The sequence below is a fragment of the Oncorhynchus mykiss genome, chromosome 2, assembly GCF_013265735.2.
Source record: "Oncorhynchus mykiss isolate Arlee chromosome 2, USDA_OmykA_1.1, whole genome shotgun sequence".
In the NCBI taxonomy this organism is placed as follows: Eukaryota; Metazoa; Chordata; class Actinopteri; order Salmoniformes; family Salmonidae; genus Oncorhynchus; species Oncorhynchus mykiss.
In genome coordinates, this window is record NC_048566.1 from 54,098,166 (window position 1) to 54,116,825 (window position 18,660).

Here is an 18,660-nt window from a genome sequence, read left to right on the forward strand (position 1 = left end):
GTTTAAAATATCAGAAACTATCAAGGCTCAGGAGAAGACCCATATGCATACAGTTTATTACAGAAACAGGGGGGCAGGCAAAGGACAGGTGAAGGGCAGGCAGAGGTCAGTAGTCCAGAGCAACAAATTATGATGAGTTATTATATAAATATATGATAACCACTGAATTTTTTGGGGACAATAATGTCTCCAGGGTATATGGATGTGATATTATACTATTTGCGTCTTCCTTTTCATGGTCATGGCTAAAAGGGATCCAGCTTTTGTAAAATTAACGTGATATTTGACATTTCGTAGCAGATTAGGAGAATTTACACAGCAGGTTAGGAAAATTAGGTTATGGTTAGGAAAAGGGTTAGGGTTAGCTAAAATACAAAATTAAAAACTTGACGTTAATTTGACGAAAGCTGGATCCTTTTAGCCTAGATTACATGGTTGCATTCAAAACAAGGTCATTTTTTATTGATCTGTTGTCAGTGTCAGTAGAGTAGGCCTTTGTGCTTGTGTAACAGTATAACTTTAGACCGTGCCCTTGCCCATACCCGGGCCCCTCTGCACACATCAACAACAGTCACCCACGAAGCATCGTTACCCGTCGCTCCACGAAAGCCGCGGCTCTTGCAGAGCAAGGGGAACCACTACTTCAAGGTCTCAGAGCAAGTGACGTCACCGATTTAAACTCTATTTAGTGCGCGCCACTGCTGACTAGCTAGCCGTTTCACATGCGTTACACTTGCCTGTTTTGCATGTTATTTTGGAATTAATACGTGTCACATATCGGTTTGCAAACAATGTAATAAAAAATATATATAATTGAGTTAATAAAGCCGCGTACAATAATGGTCTCCTTTTTGTTTTCTTGAGTAAGGCAGCTCCAAAATCCAGGTGTTTCAGCCTAGCTCAGTGCTTTCTGAGGTGGTGGGGCAAGCCAGCAGAAAATACAGAGCGTTGGGCCGTGATTGGCTCAGTGATCTGTCACTCATGGGGACACTACGTCACCGCCAATTCTAGAAATTGGAACATTTGTTGCATATATTTTATATAATTGTAAATATGACATCAACATTTTGAAAATCTGATTCCCCCAGCTGATCATTGTCTGCAACCATCTCTGATAGTGAAGCAATGAAACAGGCAGGGAGAGTGAGCTTGTCTGTGGTGGTCAGTGAACCTTCTGGCCCATAGCCCTGTGACACAAAAGCATGTTGAAGTGGCAAAATCAATATCCACATTTATAAACACAGGGTAGCTACAGTTATTGTTATTTGTGGGCCTAAACATTATTTTGAGTTAATTCTATGAGGGGGAGTGTGTTCAATTTATTTTACAGTACAAGGGGAGAGTCAAGTGAAAATATTTTTAACAGTACATTTTTATCTGTCCCTAATGCAACACTTTTTGTTATCATCGATATCACGCTGAAATCAATAGAACAGGAGGCAAACTTTTGGGGTGTAAGCGCTTTTTTAGCAAACACTATTCAAAGGGCACATGGAAACTTGAATAACCTATACATGATTGGTTAGATGAGCATTTGTAGAAGGCTTATACCTATATTTTGGAATGGCGGATATTGATTTCGGGAGGCTGCCATCATGGAAGATGGAATAAACTTTTTCTGTTAACTTCAGCGAACCATGACTTGCCATAGGGTATCAACAGTGACAAAGGTTGGCTGCTATTTAAAGGTGCTACACCTAGAATTTCTCCGAATTTCTCCGTTGTGGAAGCTAGGTGAATTGCAACAGCACTAGGCACATTCAAAACAAATCCTCCCCCGCATCACATTTTCCCATAACAAGGCTGAGAGTCGCACTTGAGACTTTTAATATTGATATTTTGTTAATGAAAATATACTCCACAGCGATTTAGATGGTACAATGACTAGCAACCTGGAAATTACAGAGTCATTTCTACATTGGTGACTCGACCCGATTTCCACTAGATAGCACGGTCACAAAGTCAAAACAGCTTTCCCATTTTGACAACAAATGCAGCTCTGATGGGAGAAATCAATAGGCGAATATCACAGCCAATCACAACATTTGTGGGTAATATTATGGACATTTTCTGAAATTACAATGCAGAAGAAAAAAAATCCTGTATAGCACCTTTAAGTGATAGTTTGACTGTAAAATCAGTCTATTGGTGTGTGGGCTACAACCTTTATAGAGACCATACCGAATTATCTTTGCCATTTGAGAGATAAAATTATAGCTAAATCCTGCGAATCCCAGCACCTATAACAAAATCAACATTACAAAACCAAAGCTAATGATCTGTTTTAAGCTATTTATGTTGTGTCATCGGGTTGATTATTGCTTTCATACCAACATCACCAATCTGAGGCCAATGGATGTGTAATTTCCCCCCAATTCGATTTGGTCAAACGTCAGTTTGTGTAATGTAGTAGGCCTAATACTGTCCATATCAAGAAAAAGCTCCCCCATAGTGACTGTGCAACAGCCCATTCCATCGACTTCCCTACTATGTTCGTTTTTGTATTTGTACAGATTCCCAAATGAATGTAACAACTAATGTTACTATTGGGGTACATTTACACTCTTTTTCAACTAATCATCTTATCACGATGAACGGGTCCTCACATTTGGACGAGCTCCCTCTGCGGTGGACGTGTCTACGAGAGTGCGTGTGCCGCTTTGGGAATCGTATTTGCTTTTTTTTCAAAGATGTGTCACTCCAGTCAGCCTCCACACATTGACCAGATGGCGACCACGAGGTTAGAAGAGATGATCGATGAGGAGGATATTTTCCCTGAACAACAAAAGCCAAATTAGTATTTTATATAGGAACTACATAGAGTTTTGTGGAAAAGGCGTCCGGGAAAGTACGGAAGGGAGCTGTCAAAAATGACAACGGAAAACCAGCTGGACGAGTTCATGCACCTCGCGCTAAGAAAACGGCTATCCTACAGGTAAATGGATATCGATAATAACAATTTAAATAGCCTACTACCGTTACCCGTGTCTTTCAGTCAACTTTGGATGAGAGTGCTGTCCTAGGCTATTGCTTTTCCTCGGAGTCAGACTGCCGGAATCATGAATTCAAGTCTGAATTAATTACCATACAGTGGGAAATACTGTATTTAGCAATGTGAATGTTATATCCTTTATAACTATTAAATACGTTTTGAATGAGATTATAGACTAGTTTTATAGACTAGTTTTAGGCTAGGCTACAATATAACAGTGCTTGTTGATAATTCCATGAACCATGCTTGTCAATAATGGCTGCTCCTTTGTCCAACCAACATGACCCATAAACAGAAGTAGCCCAACTTGGGTAGCTAGTAGACCAGTTGATTATAACAGAATGAAATTGTTTTTTTTCTTCATCTATGTCAAATACATTTTTTTGAGGACAAAGCATGAGAGTCATGGTCCTTCACTCTTTCCAATTCACTTCCTGAAGAGGAGGGGTTATGAATATTTTCAGTTTCTATTCATTTTTCTCAACAGCTGGATTTTGCACTGACTAAGGCTAAATGTAATTAGAGAGAGAGAGTTCTGGTATCATCATCACTTTGATCATCCATAAACAGACACAAAGCGACCCGTATCATCTCCCCAGTGATATCCTGTTCTTGTTCACACATTAACCCAATTAGGAGGCATCTGTCTGTTTTTTTTCTTCAAAGCTGTCATCTGAGATACAAGCCTATATCCATCATATCCCACTTAGACAACAATACCCTTTGAAAGACCTACACAGGGCTCATTAAAAGATCCTAATGATATTAAAGCCCAATGCCCCTTTTAATAGGACTGTGACTCATCTACTTGTTTTTTTGTGTGTGTTTCCAACAGTGTCTTGTGTCTTTTGAAAAAGAGTGACTGCATTTTCAGTGCTGCTGTGGCTTCTTAAATCTGATTATCAGACCTTAAAAGACGTGTGTGTGTGTGTGTGTGTGTCATTTCAAGCGCTCCGCGCTGCATTCATGATGCCATCTGTGTGCAACTTCCTGTGTTGGTGGGCCTGTGTGTTTGTGGAAGCAGGATGTCTGGCATACATGGTTCCGATCACACCTAAGCCCTATACTACGAATCAGGTTTGAGGTAACTTTGGTTATCCCGAGTTCAACTCTGGGGCAGGCTAACTCCATTTATTTTGAATGAAGTGTCTGAGCCGCGAGTTGAGGACCGATGAAATCAAATTCTCTCCGTCTCGCAAAGATTGCGTCATCATCCACTTAATTTGAGTAAGATGACTGATAAACATTTGATTAATCAAATATTGTTTTTGTGTGTAAAAAATATTGTAATGTTAAAATACCTACCACATTGAACATTTAGAAATGACAGAATGCATTTGAAACTTCACGCACAGTAAAACTTTTTTATGACAATACAATTATTTTATCGATACTATTTCACACCATAGCCTGCTGAATTTGATAGAATCCTTTTCTTTCAATTTGATTTTGGCACAAATGAAAATGTTGCACTGACTCGTCCATTGATGGCCGTTTCAGCATTGTCTCGATGAAGAGTTCGAACTAGCCACGTGCATCATGCACAAGCAGTTACAAGCCTGCTAGAGTCAGCGGCAGGCTGACAAGCAATATCCACCGTTGTAATATGGATAAAGCCTGAGCTGGCTAGCTTTATAAAACCCTGAGCAGATCTAGCTTGCTTCATAGTATACCAATCTGGTGCCAACTACACATGATACTACGTGGGTTGAATGGTCTGTGGTCATGCTTTTTTTAAATGTAAATTATAGATAGGCTAACTGGCCAGAAACAGGTTTCCATTTTACATGACCACTGAAATGCAGCTCAAAGGGGATGTTTATGAAAGACATGAACCTGCATGTTGAGAAGTGTATGGGGAGGCTCAGGTTGTCATGCCAGATCTCCGAGAGGCTCTCTCACTCTGTGTGAGTGAGCGAACAGTGACCAGGAGAGAACTGGGTTCACAGATATCTGTCTCCTGAGGACCCTTCAAATGTAATCTCGTTATCTGAGGATCTAACTGAGTGTCAGGGTTATTTCACTGGTAAGAAACCTGATGTCAACCTGATGTTTGCCCCGAGAAGCACCTGATGAACCATAACAAATAATGAAACGTTGTTTTGCTCCTGTGCCTTCAAGGCCTTTGAAATGACACACAATTCATTTGAGAGTCATTTCAGGTCGTTTGGATAAAAGGGGGAATTATGTTGATCTACATGCATATCCCATGAATTGTAATGTAACTAGTACACTGTGAGTCAGAGAAAACTTTCTGTAGACGCACACTAACCATATTAGGTATTCACTGTTCTTCTATGGAGGCCTATCCCATATAGCTATTCAAACCTCAAAAGACAGGCACACTGAGTACAGTTACATGCACACAATAATTATATTATTTTGAATAGTCCGATTAAGATAATAGTTCGATTTGAAAGTTTGCATGCTTTGTAGGAAGAACGATTTCCCTAATAATCTTGTTTACATGGATACATCTGAAATCAGGCTACCTGATGGGGAAGAAAATCACCAATCAAAATTCAAGTTCTACCACAGCGAGCGACCATTATATTATTGGGAAGTTCAGACTTCACTCCCGCAAAAGAAGGAACCTTGTGCTGCTCCTGCTAGCAAATACACAGCTGTGACTCTGAATTAAGGGGTTTACATTAGAGGTTGACCGATTAATCGGAATGGCCGATTAATTAGGGCCGATTTCAAGTTTTCATAACAATCGGAAATCTGTATTTTTGGGCGCCGATTTGCTGATTTCTTTTTTTTATATATATATATATATATTTTTATAATTTTATTTAACTAGGCAAGTCAGTTAAGAACACATTCTTATTTTGAATGACGGCCTAGGAACGGTGGGTTAACTGCCTTGTTCAGGGGCAGAACGACAGATTTTCACCTTGTCAGCTTGGGGGATCTAATCTTGCAACCTTACAGTTAACGAGTCCAACGCAATAACGACCTGCCTCTCTCTCGTTGCACTCCACAAGGAGACTGCCTGTTACGCGAATGCAGTAAACCAAGGTAAGTTGCTAGCTAGCATTAAACTTATCTTATAAAAAACAATCAATCATAATCACTAGTTAACTACACATGGTTGATGATATTACTAGATATTATCTAGCGTAGCCTGCGTTGCATATAATCTGACTGAGCATACAAGCATACAAGTATCTAAGTATCTGACTGAGCGGTGGTAGGCAGAAGCAGGCGCGTAAACATTCATTCTAACAGCACTTTCCTGCCTTTTGACAGCAGCTCTTCGTTGTGCGTCAAGCATTGCACTGTTTATGACTTCAAGCTTATCAACTCCCGAGATGAGGCTCGTGTAACCGAAGTGAAATGGCTAGCTAGTTAGCGCGCGCTAATTGTCGTTGTGTTGCTGGTTCGATCCCAGGGAGGAGCGAGGAGTGGGATGGAAGCTATACTGTTACACTGGCAATACTAAAGTGCCTATAAGAACTTCCAATAGTCAAAGGTTTAATGAAATACAAATTGTATAGAGGGAAATAGTCCTATAATTCCTATAATAACTACAACCTAAAACTTCTTACCTGGGAATATTGAAGACTCATGTTAAAAGGAACCACCAGCTTTCAAATGTTCTCATGTTCTGAGCAAGGAACTGAAACGTTAGCTTTCTTACATAGCACATAATGCACTTTTACTTTCTTCTCCAACACTTTGTTTTTGCATTATTTAAATCAAATTGAACATGTTTCATTATTTACTTTAGGCCAAATTGATTTTATTGATGTATTATATTAAGTTAAAATAAGTGTTCATTCAGTATTGTTGTAATTGTCATTATTACAAATACATTTTTAAAAATCGTCCGATTAATCGGTATCGGCTTTTTTGGTCCTCCAATAATCGGTATCGGCGTTGAAATATCATAATCGGTCAACCTCTAGTTTACATGTCCTAATGATTCGAAAAGACTTTGCATAAAACCAGTATCGGTGAGTGGGTAAAGTCACTCGTTAAGCCAAGCCATAAAAAAAAACATATTGCAACTTATGTGTTGTGATAATTGCTTTGTTTGCTCTATAACCTGTTAGTTCATATGCCATGTGAACATGATCTTTTTTTTTAAATGAGCCTTTATTTAACTAGGCAAGATTAAATTAAACCACACCACACTCTTTATGGTGAAGTCTACAAAGCATATTGCATGTAACAAACAGTTAATGACCTACAGCATTTTTCGGACTACCAAACGACTATTGATTTAGTTACCACGGAGAGTTATTGCAAGTCGCAAAGAAAACAGGAGCTGCCTCCAATATTCCAGCACCATTTCAACTACAACAGTTCATGTCATCAAATCACCAATGCTTAGTCTAATACAGTTACAACTAAAAGATACCAAAAACAATTTAGTCCAATCAACGTAAGCTAAATAAGATGGGGCTGTCCACGGTTCTGATTTGTGTGTGTTTGCGCAAGTAGAAAAACATGTTGCCTCACCCTACTTGTAGAGAAACGCCAATGCCATTCTGACTCTGTCATACAGTACACGCTTTTATTTTTGTTGTTGTACTAGGCTACCTGGCTAAAATGCTTGCTCGCTTGCCTAACTTCCTTTCATGGGCAACGTTAGCTAGTTAACATTAGCCTTCTACATCTAGCTACATATTGAACTTCTTCCTCTCAGTCCAGGGGCACAATGTATTTTATGGTTGGATCAGAATCGCCATTATAGTCATTGGCCAGTACGGAGAATTAAGTAAAATCCCTATCTCCATCCATGGCTAATTTAGGAAAGTGACAATTTTTTGCTATCTAGCTAGCCACCAGAGGACAACAACAAAACAAGATGCAACAATTCAAGTTGTTTCTATCGATGAAGTATTTATCTGTGATAGGAGTGAAGCCAAATCCAAACTGGCTTCCGTTAACACCTTTTTTTGTTGGGTGTGTTGGGACCATTCACAGTTGAGCTCACTCAGTTTAGCTCAATGCCGATTGGCTATTCTTTTATACTTTTTTATCAAGGGAGGCCAAATGCTCGCTGGCTTCCCTTGCATTCAATGCAACGAGCGGCAACAATGTCATACTCTTTATGACAAGACTGCATCAGATAGATGGCCTGCACATACAGAGACAGAGGGGCGCTGATTTGCCTGCTCGGAGGCTACATTCAGCCTCTTGCGAACTGAAGGGCTAATTACGAAAACACAGCGAAAAAAATTGGGGGAAGCCTGGCTTCCCTTGGCATCCATGAATACACGTTGTATGTTGTAATGGTGTGTGTCTTTTGTAGCTCAGTTGGTAGAGCATGGCGCTTGTAACACTAAGGTAGTGGGTTTGATTCCTGGGAATACACCCATTTATAAAACGTATGCGCGCATGACTAAGTCGCTTTGGATAAAAGCGTCTGCTAAATAGCATATATTTGTAAACTCAGCAAAAAAAGAAACGTCCCTTTTTCAGGACCCTGTCTTTCAAAGATAATTCGTAAAAATCCAAATGACTTTACAGATCTTCATTGTAAAGGGTTTAAAAACTGTTTCCCATGCTTGTTCAATTAACCATTTATGTTAGTCACATGTCTGTGGAACTTGTGCAGTTTATGTCTGTTGTTGAATCTTGTTATGTTCATACAAATATTTACACATGTTAAGTTTGCTGAAAATAAACGCAGTTGACAGTGAGAGGACGTTTATTTTTTTGGTACTGTATATAAACTCAGCAGTCAAAAGTTTGGACTCACCTACTCATTCCTGTGTTTTTCTTCATTTTACCGTTTTCTACATTGTAGAATAATAGTGAAGACATCAACACTATGAAATAACATCAACACTATGAAATAACACACATGGAATCGTGGTAACCAAAAAAGTGTTAAACAAATCAAAATATATTTTATATTTGAGATTCTTCAAAGTTGCCTCCTTGATGACAGCTTTGCACACTCTTGGCATTCTCTCAACCAGCTTCATGAGGTAGTCACCTGGAATGCATTTCAATTAATAGGTGTGCCTTGTTAATTTAAAAGTTAATTGTGGAATTTATTTTCTTCTTAATGCGTTTGAGCCAATCAATTGTGTGACAATGTAGGGGTGGGTGTACAGAAGATAGACGTATTTTGTAAAAGACCAAGTCCATATTAGAACAGCTCAAATAAGCAAAGAGGAACGACCGTCCATCATTACTTGAAGACATGAAGGTTAGTCAATCCGGAAAATGCTATTTGACCAAGGAGAGTGATGGAGTGCTACATCAGATGACCTGGCTTCCACAATGAAACGACCTCAACCCAATTGAGATGGTTGTGGATGAGTTGGACTGCGGAGGGAAGGAAATGCAGCCAACTAGTGCTCAGCATATGTGGGAACTCCTTCAAGACTGTTCGAAAAGCATTCCTCATAAAGCTGGTTGAGAGAATTTCAAGAGTGTGCAAAGCTGTCATCAAGGCAAAGGGTGGCTACTTTGAAGAATATAAAGTATATTTTGATTTGTTTAACACTTTTTTGGTTGCTTCATGATTCCATATGTGTTCTTTCATAGTTTTGATGTCTTCACTATTCTTCTACATTGTAGAAATAAAGAAAAACCCTTGAATGAGTAGTTGTGTCCAAACTTTTGACTGTGTAACGGGATTCGTACTCCTCTGACGAGGAGTATGAGAGATCGGACCAATATGCAGCGTGGTACGTGTTCGTCATGTTTTAATGAACAAAATCACTGAACACGAAAATACAAAATAACAAATAGAAAGACAGAAACGAAAACCGAAAAAGTTCCATGTGGAACTCACAGACACAGAAAACAATCACCCACGAAACACTGGTGGGAAAGGCTACCTAAGTATGATTCTCAATCAGAGACAACTAACGACACCTGCCTCTGATTGAGAACCATACCAGGCCAAACGCAAAATACAACATAGAAAAACAAACATAGACTGCCCACCCCAACTCACGCCCTGACCATACTAAAACAAAGACAAAACAAAGGAACTAAAGTCAGAACGTGACAGACTGGTGCTGTATATTAGGGATAGGTGGTATACCATATTTTACTATATACCGGTATTGATGCGTTGACCGGTTTGGGTTTTGACTTTACATTTGCTAAGTTTTTGAATGTTTGGTTTGTTAAATGTGATATGCAGTGTGTGATGTCCAATTTTATAGTTTACACCGCTACTTGAGACATCCCTCTTCACTCTCCCTCTCTCTCTCTCCATGCCACTTTCCACACAGACCTAGCCCTGTCCCCATGTCACTAAACAAGCACTTTTGTTGCTTGACCACGAGAGACTTGCGTTCAGTCTGTATGGTCAATGCAGCACATGCAATAATGTTGATGACAACGATGTTGATTCCACTTTACTTCTTAATATAAATCCACAAGCTTTCTATAATTACACAATTAGTTTGTGTTTCTTACAACTGTAAACTGTAAACCAGCTCATTTGTCTTTATTATCCAACCTAAACTAAATCGTGTTAGCTGGCATTCTAGCTAGCTAATAAATGTTCTGGGTCGGAGCTAACGTAGCTAGCTAATACAGCCTGATACCAGTTCTGGTATTGGGCTAAATCAGCATGTTTGTGCAACAGTATTTTCTAAATCAAAGAGGAATAGGCGAAGCATGAATATGTTGGCTACATGAAGAAACATTTAATGTAGCAAAGATTATAGGGTTCCCTAGGAAACACTGAACATCATCCTAGCCTTTTACAATAGCTCCTCCCTGTTTAAAAAAATATTTGTTATCATGTCAAACAACACTGTATTCAAAGTGCCCACGATTATATTCTAACTATAGAATTAGAATAAACATTATATTTCCATGATTCCAACAGTTCACCCAAGTGTTTTAATCTAAATTGCAAGTCAAATCGCAATTGCAAAATTTGGTTAAAAATAAGCCTTTTTTTTGCCCATATCTTGCAGTGTGGATTGATCTCATGGCAGTGTGGATTGATCTCAAATGAGTGCAGAAATTGATGGAAATTATTTTAGGTTGAAGTTGAATTGAACAGTATAAAACAATCAGAATAGAGAAAGACCCATTGAAATCACTTACAGTGGCAACACATCCATTCTATGGTCACGCACTACTCATAAAGCAAATTTAGAATTTGTATTATTCAAATACATAAAATACCATCGTACCGTCAAACATTTGAAAAACACAGTGATAAGATATTTTGGCCATGTCGCTCAGGACTAATATATACAGTTTATATATATTACAGTTGGTGTATACTTACTTCGATTATGACCTTAGGCCAATTTAAGATAAGCAGAGTAAGGTGTTTACATGACTAATGTCATACTCAACTTACTGCCATGATCAGTTTAATATATAATTATTAATGTGCATGTAAACATACTCACTGACTGACAGAATGGAGAACGGCAGTACAGTGGTTGCTTGACTGAACTTTGAACACCAAGCCCCAAAAGTAATTCCTACTGCAGGCAGCTAGCTCAGTAACACCTTATCTGCATCCCAAATAGCACCCTATTCCCTATTGAGTGCACTACTTTGACCAGGGGCATCTTAATTGAATCAGGCAGCCCTGTTGCACATCACCTGAGCAGTGGTTCATGTGAATCAGTCAGAGGTGGTGTGTTCATTTGTGGTGAGAGGGTGGGCACTGGGCAGGACACCTGGGCTGGCACATCAAACCATTGCCTTTAAATTACTTTAATTCATCAGAGGGACAGACAGAGAGTAGCCCGGTGTCCAGCAGAGATAATCCTCAAAGGGGGGGTTCTGATTCAGACATAAAAGGGAATGATGCATAAAAGGAAATGAGCTCATCCATGATGCTCCCTGGGTGGCAGATGCCATGCAGAGTTGTTGCATTCAAGTATCACATTTTGATTACTTACTTACCGTACGTAACCTGATAAATAACATGGTCATTACAATGACGTATTGGCTGTCATGATTTTACCTGATGGTTGCATTGAGTTTAGATTAGCCTATATCATATTCTGGTAGATACTAGCTGACTAGCTGTGTCACTAAAATACCTGCGTTCAAATACATGCATATTTGAATTTTAAATACTTATTTTCTGTGTATGTGAGTTTTCAAATATTGTGTCAGAATCAACTTCTTCTATATGAAGTACTTGAAAGTATTTTCTAAGAATTTCTATAAATATTTAAAACGATTTGTTTCCAAATACATTTTAAGTACCCCTAGAATAGTGAAGGGAAGTTCGGCTCTTTTTAGTGACTTAGATCTTTTCAAGTCGTTCAGTCAAAATAACAAATCTTTCGTCATTTCGCTCATTTGACTCAGTAAGGTTAATCCTGCAAGTAAGGAGGACCCCCTACCGGCGAACGAGGAACAAAAAAAATCGAAAGAATTATGATTCTACGAGCCTCGTTCACCATAGGTGCCTTATTGCAGCTGTCATTTGTGATTGAGACTTTTAAAAGTGTGCTTCAGATAATTGATAGGCATACAACTACGATTATTTCTTGATACTGCCTTTGAAATTAGGTTTAGTTGCTGCCGCAACTGGACTAGATTGTGAACGACTCAATTGCATGAGTTGACTGCCGCGAAGGAGATAAGCACAATATCGTTCATGAACTGCAACAGCCCCCCAAACGATTCGTTCTCGAGTTCGAGCTGGTTGAGCAAAGCAGGCTGTATGTTTTGGTAGTCAATAACATTCAATAGTCAATTAATTGCACTCATTCTTGCACCATGCGATCAATTAACAGTTTAAAACATGTATATATTTTTTCCCGATACTTTCTGCAGCACGATCTATTTTCCTGCGGAAGACTGCTTATTAATCCTGTTTTATTCATTGCAGCCAGCAGGCGAAACGAATGACTAAAATGAACGAGTCACTCTGAAAAATTAATCATGACTCTCGAGTCAGTAAAAATAGTAATTAAAAAAGAACGAGTCGTTCGCTAACTGCACATCACTACCCTAGAACCAAACAGACCTGGGATCGGTTTCCCAAAATCATTTTAAGACGAACTACATCGGTATAACCTTCCTGGTTGCATCGTTACATTTCCAAACTGTTTCTCAAAACCATCGTTATTAACGTTCCACTTGAAAACGCTCGTAATCTAACGCCTGCCTCAGCTGTGGTGTGCTTCGTTAGATGCGTTTTTTGCCCTCCCACATCACTTTATAGACAGAAGATCTCCGCTAAACATAGAGGCACAATATATTGAGAATGTTGCCTATCCTCCCGCGAACTTTAGGACATGCATATGCACATTTTCTAGTGGTTGAAGTATTGCATTGCAAAAGTCGCCTAGTAGCCTTGTGCAAATGGAGAATATATGATGACTTATTCAGAACAAAAAAACAGGTAGCTAAATATAATGACAAGATGCAATCATTTGCTGGTAGTAAGAAGAGTGAACATCTATTTATTTTAATCTTTGCATTCTAAAATAATTAGAAATCTATTTCCGATCATTTATTTCATTGCCATGATCATTGCAGAATAAATTCCTCAACTTTTCTGACTGACGGTTTCATTCTCGCGAAATAGCCTATAGGCCTACAAGTTAGGCTACCATTTGCCCCATCTCTCGTTTAATTGGACCCTCTTCACGGTAGTAAACAAACAAACTGCCGGTATTTAAAGTATTTTTCCCTATGCTGAGTTCTGTTTTCTATTTTTTTCATTTTCCTGTTTTTGGATTTCTTTCAGTGTTTTAACTCTCAATATTACAATTATTCTTAGAGAAACAACAAAAATGCATGTTCTGAGTCCATGTCTATGCTTAAATCACATCAGCAGACCATTTGAGGTCTGGAAAAAATACTAACAAATGTAATTGCGCATCTAGCATGAGAGTAATGTGTCTGTCTGGCGGATGTGTCTGTTTGGCGGATGTGTCTGTTAGGCCTACTGCTGCACCACATGTCATGGCAGAGTTTGTAAAACAATGGCCACCGAATTGATAGAAATAATCATGATATAGTTAGTTCAGGTAAGCCTACTTTGCAGTTAACATTTAATTGAGAACGTTTTTGGGGAAAGTCTTTCTGTTTACCCACACGACTGTTATCATTAGCATCGCTAACTGGCTACATACGGCGTGATAAACAGACAGACGGGGGCAATATTAATGGAAAATTAATTGGCAGATATTGTGTTGCGTTTGGCTTTTTAAGCCAATAGTGGCTAACCAGGGGTAGGATCATGTCAATGTGGCTTTGATTGAATAGTAGCCAGGAGCTTTTTGTTTATGACAGTTTGCGATGGAACAAATGAGAAAATGTACTTTCAGAATTGTTTGGCGAGCTAATCGTTGGTGGGCAGCGAGCTAATGGTAGCTACCTGCTAATTGTAGCTACAATCTACCTGTTGGAGACCCCTACTCTATGTGATCCGATTCGAAGCGCATCTTAATGGTAGAATAGATGGTTCACCATTTTCATTGACGTTTGTAGGCTACATCTAGATACTGCAATGTCAAATTTCTCGAGCAGCATAGACAATATTTAATTTATAAGCGCAATACATATCATAACTATTGCACCTTTCTGGCCATGATGAGTTCATATTCCCGAAGTAGCAATACAACAAAATACCACGGACATCTCATTTAGTTGGGCCTATTAGATAGATAGGCTATTGTAATTTCAAGTTTTTGCTCTATGCATCTGAAAGGGAGCTCTGTTTTATAACATACAGTAGAATTTAACAGGTAACACCCTGATTTTTTAGAGTAGACAATGTTTCAGAATTTACAGGCAGTGCAGCATATTTAGGTTTGGGAGAAAGTAACTGCAAAACATTATTGAATTCAAATAATCTGTTTACAGGTCCACAACGATTTGCAAATGTCTTTGTTTCAGAAACGGTCAGATACAGCAAATGTCACTGCAAAAAACAACAACATTCTGCTAACGCATCCAAAGACATTTGATCAAGTTCGCCTTCTGATATGTCCTTTAGATATACAATCTTGGCCTAATTCCAATACTTCCAAAGTATACAGCAAATAAGGGTGTTATTGCCACCAGAAAAGGTGAATTATGGGTGTTAATCAAGCAGAGTTATAATGCTCCTTCACTTGCACACAGTTTTATGACAGTTTGGATTTATAACGGGAAAGATGGTAAGTATGGCATGTGCCGAGTTTATAAATCTCAATTTTTGTGTGTGCACTGTCTTTTCATAAATGGGGCACACAGATATTTACTGTTCAATTTATCTTAGAAATGAGGCCCCTGGTCTCTAAAGAAATGGACAAAGTCTTTCAGTTACACTAGCTGACTAGCTGTGTCTCAAGTTTTGGACAAAGTCTTTAATTTTTCAACTGTCCTGAACTTGACTCAAGAACTTGACATTCCCTGCGTGTCCCGCAGGAGTCCTGTTCCCGTGTCAACCTCTAATGCACACTGCCTGCATGCTACAACCCACACACACACCGGTTGGTGGACACAGTTGTACCGCAGAACGTTCCATCTGCCCGTTCCTGTTTGGTACAGTGCTGAGTGAGGGAAGAGGAGGGCCTTTTTCTCTACTTCATTTGGGATAGCTGATGAAGTGTGCATATGTGGAGTGGTGGTTCTGCTTGCTTATGTGTGTGTGTTTTATGAAAATCTGTATCGGACTGAAAATGATGAAAATCGAAGCTGTGCTTGGTGTCTTTTGTATATTCATCATGCCTGCACTGGAAACACATGGCACTTCATAACACACCAAGCCATAGACTAGTGTAGCTTCTCTAGTTTGCCAGAATATGTCCAATTCTTATTTTGTCATTTAAAGTGTTCACTGTGTACTTCCCCTTGTAGTTTTATTGTAACTGAATACACCAGTTGCAATAGAACAGCATCGTTAACAGCATTCAGATGTGAACAGCATCTGACCAGCATTGAATAATACCGCTCCTTGTCAATTCCATGCAGTGTTGAGATGGTGTCCTACTCGTAATATCCGATTCTGTCTGTGTGTTTTGTTGTGTGTTAACTAACTCTGCTTGGCCCCATGAGCTGACCTCTGTCAGTGATGTGTCATGACAGTCAGCCAGGCAGAGGAGGTTTGCTGGAAGGGTTCAAATTGATAAGTGACCTTAAATGTCAAACCATAAAAACAATCCCCATCCCGCCCACGCACAGAACGGGGGAAACCGCAACCCTGTTGGGTAAGACCTGTTTTTCTTTCGACTCCCTCATCATCAAAAGAAACCGTCATCAATGTGAGAACACACATCTATCCGCTGCCATGCAATACTGTGGTGTTCTCGATTGTGGGAGCCACGAGTATCGCTCTATCTCTATAGCCCCAGGGCTGGAGCTGGTAGGACTGAAATAGTGCTGCTGTTCTTGTGAAAATAGCAGACTGACTGCACAGGCTGGCAAAATGACCTGTCAAGCAACCACAGCAGCACATACAGTACATGCCCATGTGATTGCTTGTTATGAACCCATGCCTGCATGGCTAATGAGGGCCTGTTGTAACATGGCATGTTCATTAATCGCAGGTCCCTTGTAACAAGTGCACCCCATGACCAAAGCGAATAGCTATTAAAACCCAGTCACACATATACTATATATAGAAAACCACTGAGACTAAACTATAGTATAACTTATCCTTTTTCTCTGCTTACTATATGACATGGTTTGACCATGTGATGTGAAATAAAGAGGCCTTTGGTAATGGTCACTAACAATCAACCCTTTCTCGTCCTTTTTTAAGCTGTTTCTTGTTTAGTGATTGCAGTAAGTGGCACTGCAATCACTTTCACAAGACACTTGACCTGTTTTGTAATGACTTAGTACCGGTTTCCAGTTTCTTAACAAGTAGAAGATGATTAGTAATATTGTCCGTAACAATGGGGAAGTTGAATCAGGATACGGAGAACAAATAAAAGGCTTTAAGGGTGGCTCGCTCTTGGTGACTTTGTGTAGTCTCTCATAACAGACTGTGGACTCTTGAGTTTAGGTTTTTGTGGTCTGCGTCAAGAGACAGGGGCCTGAAAGGATATAAACACAAATGGAGAAACATCAGTGCAAAATGATCTTGCCTTGTCACAGGTAATGTGGGAGGCACCGACCTACTCTGATTAATTGCACAATTTATTTGACCAAACTCACCAAAGTAAAATTGTACCCATTGAATAATGGAATAATGTAGTTCTGTGCTGTATCCTATCGTTAGAACATTGGCTGCTGCCTTGTGTTTTCCTGTTGGCGCTGGTGCAGCAGAGAAAGCATATGTCCTCTGTCTGCGTGGGCTCATGTGTGGGTGTTAGTAAAAAAAAAAAAATCTAAAAAAAAAGCAGATGATATGGATTTTTGTTTGCCGGTAAAGTAAATCACTTCTCTACTGTATGGTTGCTCACTTATGGCCTTTGTTTTCCTCTATTGCAAATGTATGTGTTTGTATAAGGTCCTATGCTAGACATTTATCCTCTGAACATTGAATTTCTATGTCTGACTGGCTTTATCGCTTTTAGCTGTGTTGACGTGTCAATTCAGTCCTTAGTCTGCTTTCAAGTCTAAATATTGAGGCATGATGCGTGAGTAATTGTCATCGCACACTCAGCATCTTCCTCAATGATTGAATTACACTGTATCTTCACTAGATGGAGCCCAAACCACTACAAATATGGTTTGCCCCAAATATCTGCTATCATCATCACCCACTTGTACATTTTTTGGCCTCTGCATCCCGCTGAACGTATGTTGTAACATGCATACAACCTCTTTACACATACCTCTGCATTAATTTTCACCTTGTGAAATACAGTAAGTTTAACAGTTTTTTGTTGTTGTTGTATTATCTATTGATTAGGCTTGATATGAACTATAACCTGGGTCATGTTTATTAAGGCATTAAATGGAATAAAACAGAAATTAAACCTCCATACGTTTTCAAAGAAATACGCTTTAGTTTTATTTTTCTGTTGCAAAATGTTTTTAAACATTTTGTTACGGTGTGCCCTAATGAAAACCAGCATGGCCTAAAAACTGACTAGACTGTACACCCATGCAAAGTGTTCTTCATTTCCCCATGGCTTATGTTTGGGTGTTTCACTTATCCAAATGACGAGGGATGAGGGGATTACTGATTTTGGGAAATGTGTCCTTCTAAATGTAGATTTAATGATTTGTCCATGGGGGTGCTCATTTGTATAGACTGCATTTTGTACAGTAGGGGGATGTAGCTATTCACAAAACTGGTGTCCGTTCCATTGTGATTTCCAACAGAAAATGCCATAGGCATGTTTGACTGCTGTTACTTAGTAGTAGGCCCATTTGTTATTGTTTCGTTGAGGTTTTGATATTTGACTTCTGGATAATAGGAATTTAGATAACACGTCACAGAGTACCAAATCAAAAGCATCTACCATGTTCTCTGCATTCTGAAAACGCAATGCACCGAATGTGTAGATGATTTTGATTTGATACTCTGTGATGAGTTATCTAAGGTTACAGGTCACTGAGAGAGGACTGGCATCAATGATCTTGTATTTTCATAGAGCTTAAATAGCTAGGAGAAGGACTGAGTCCCTCCATAACCTGAGCAGTGCAAATCACCGCAATGTGTTATCTAACAGATCCACTACTGTGGCGTGGTGTGCTCATGTAACATACATTTGAGTGAGCAGTGAGGTATAATTAGCAATAAAACCGAGATACAGTATACACACTAAATTTGTTTAGATTAATTTGGACCTTTCCCGAAGTCATTGATAAAA

At 39.2% G+C, this 18,660-nt stretch overlaps 1 protein-coding gene across 3 annotated transcripts in view; it reads left to right on the top strand.

Annotated features, from left to right (window-relative positions):
* Nucleotides 1-2,601: 2,601 nt before the first annotated feature.
* Nucleotides 2,602-18,660, top strand: part of dgkzb (diacylglycerol kinase, zeta b) — a 90,821-nt gene continuing 74,762 nt past the window's right edge. Inside the window, exon 1 of one of the 3 annotated variants that reach the window (XM_021565393.2) lies at nucleotides 2,602-2,935. In XM_021565393.2, coding sequence (XP_021421068.2) covers nucleotides 2,871-2,935 — 65 coding nt within the window. In that variant the 5' untranslated portion in view covers nucleotides 2,602-2,870. Of the gene's footprint in view, nucleotides 2,936-13,802; nucleotides 13,936-16,807; nucleotides 16,994-18,660 lie in introns of those variants that run through there. The other 2 variants (XM_036950707.1, XM_021565401.2) reach the window with 2 other exon arrangements.